The sequence below is a fragment of the Notolepis coatsorum genome, assembly GCF_963971535.1.
Source record: "Notolepis coatsorum genome assembly, chromosome: 1".
Classification (NCBI taxonomy): Eukaryota; Metazoa; Chordata; class Actinopteri; order Aulopiformes; family Paralepididae; genus Notolepis; species Notolepis coatsorum.
The window spans coordinates 96,425,192-96,427,691 of record NC_140165.1 but is presented as its reverse complement, the minus strand read 5'-3'; the positions used below and the strand labels follow the sequence as shown (position 1 = coordinate 96,427,691).

General features: G+C 47.8%; 1 protein-coding gene across 1 annotated transcript in view; it reads left to right on the top strand.

Annotated features, from left to right (window-relative positions):
* Nucleotides 1-2,500, top strand: part of spag17 (sperm associated antigen 17) — a gene marked incomplete at both ends in the record, with an annotated part of 169,923 nt that overhangs the window by 40,366 nt on the left and 127,057 nt on the right. Inside the window, 2 exons of the mRNA XM_084332990.1 lie at nucleotides 891-992; nucleotides 1,155-1,293. Of these exons, the coding sequence (XP_084189116.1) occupies nucleotides 891-992; nucleotides 1,155-1,293 (241 nt within the window). The remainder of the gene's footprint in view (nucleotides 1-890; nucleotides 993-1,154; nucleotides 1,294-2,500) is intronic.

The window sequence follows — 2,500 nt, the reverse complement described above, 5'->3', positions numbered from 1 at the left end:
AGTCAGTCAGTCAGTCAGTCAGTCAGTCAGTCAGTCAGTCAGTCAGTCAGTCAGTCAGTCAGTCAGTCAGTCAGTCAGTCAGTCAGTCAGTCAGTCAGTCAGTCAGTCAGTCAGTCAGTCAGTCAGTCAGTCAGTCAGTCAGTCAGTCAGTCAGTCAGTCAGTCAGTCAGTCAGTCAGTCAGTCAGTCAGTCAGTCAGTCAGTCAGTCAGTCAGTCAGTCAGTCAGTCAGTCAGTCAGTCAGTCAGTCAGTCAGTCAGTCAGTCAGTCAGTCAGTCAGTCAGTCAGTCAGTCAGTCAGTCAGTCAGTCAGTCAGTCAGTCAGTCAGTCAGTCAGTCAGTCAGTCAGTCAGTCAGTCAGTCAGTCAGTCAGTCAGTCAGTCAGTCAGTCAGTCAGTCAGTCAGTCAGTCAGTCAGTCAGTCAGTCAGTCAGTCAGTCAGTCAGTCAGTCAGTCAGTCAGTCAGTCAGTCAGTCAGTCAGTCAGTCAGTCAGTCAGTCAGTCAGTCAGTCAGTCAGTCAGTCAGTCAGTCAGTCAGTCAGTCAGTCAGTCAGTCAGTCAGTCAGTCAGTCAGTCAGTCAGTCAGTCAGTCAGTCAGTCAGTCAGTCAGTCAGTCAGTCAGTCAGTCAGTCAGTCAGTCAGTCAGTCAGTCAGTCAGTCAGTCAGTCAGTCAGTCAGTCAGTCAGTCAGTCAGTCAGTCAGTCAGTCAGTCAGTCAGTCAGTCAGTCAGTCAGTCAGTCAGTCAGTCAGTCAGTCAGTCAGTCAGTCAGTCAGTCAGTCAGTCAGTCAGTCAGTCAGTCAGTCAGTCAGTCAGTCAGTCAGTCAGTCAGTCAGTCAGTCAGTCAGTCAGTCAGTCAGTCAGTCAGTGCTGTTCCCTGCCGTGTGCTGTTTCAGATGCTAGTGGAGGAGTTTGGAGGAGAGTTGCAGAGGGAGACAGAGCGCCCCCTGGTGTACAAGCACCACGATGAGAGGGCACTACGACTGAGGCAGACAACCGTGAGAGAACACACACACACACACACACACACACACACACACACACACACACACACACACGCACACAATTTCTGTCCTAATACTTTTGACACTGACGTCTGTGTGTGTGTGTGTGTGTGTGTGTGTGTGTGTGTGTGTGTGTGTGTGTGTGTACCCCACCAGGCGAGTCAGGGTTTTGACCCAGTGGAGGCGGAGGCCTCCATGATGAAGCTGTGTCCTGTATGGGAGCTGATCCACTCTGTTGCTCCCCAGGGGAGCAGCGCCCACCGCAGGATGGCTCTCGCACAGCAGCTAACTGATGGTTAGTGACTATAGCCAGTGGTGCGTTGATCATGGGACAGGTCTGTGAGCAGGAGCACGCGCACGCACATGCACGGATGTGCACGGGCGTGCACACAAGAATGCGCTGCACTCGACTCATGCGCCAAAACTCGCCAAGTACCCACCTGGCTACTTTGCATAACAATAGCTCAGGTCGTCAGGTGTGTTCAAATACGTCCTCAGATACATTCACACAAAACTTGTGAATGAAATGTGTTACATTCCATTCCTAGAGGCAATTAGCATCGTCTTTATTCTGTGCGCACGCGAGGGAACATTTATGCGTGCCGTCATTAAAACACAGTGCAACCAGGTATGAAATCACCAAACTCACCACTGACTATAGCCTTATTCATGCTCAGGTGCTCGACACTGTCCTCCATGTATAAACATGTTAGCTCATCTTTCCTCCGTCCTCCGTGTATATAAACATGTTAGCTCACCTTTCCTCCGTCCTCCATGTATAAACATGTTAGCTAACCTTTCCTCTGTCCTCCATGTATAAACATGTTAGCTCACCTTTCCTCCGTCCTCCGTGTATATAAACATGTTAGCTAACCTTTCCTCCGTCCTCCATGTATAAACATGTTAGCTAACCTTTCCTCCGTCCTCCATGTATAAACATGTTAGCTAACCTTTCCTCCGTCCTCCATGTATAAACATGTTAGCTAACCTTTCCTCCGTCCTCCATGTATAAACATGTTAGCTAACCTTTCCTCTGTCCTCCGTATATAAACATGTTAGCTAACCTTTCCTCCGTCCTCCATGTATAAACATGTTAGCTAACCTTTCCTCTGTCCTCCGTGTATAAACATGTTAGCTAACCTTTCCTCCGTCCTCCATGTATAAACATGTTAGCTAACCTTTCCTCTGTCCTCCGTGTATAAACATGTTAGCTACAGATAAAACCTTTCCTCTGTCCTCCATGTATAAACATGTTAGCTACAGATAAAACCTTTCCTCTGTCCTCCATGTATAAACATGTTAGCTCACCTTTCCTCTGTCCTCCATGTATAAACATGTTAGCTACAGATAAAACCTTTCCTCTGTCCTCCATGTATAAACATGTTAGCTAACCTTTCCTCTGTCCTCCGTGTATAAACATGTTAGCTCACCTTTCCTCTGTCCTCCATGTATAAACATGTTAGCTACAGATAAAACCTTTCCTCTGTCCTCCATGTATAAAC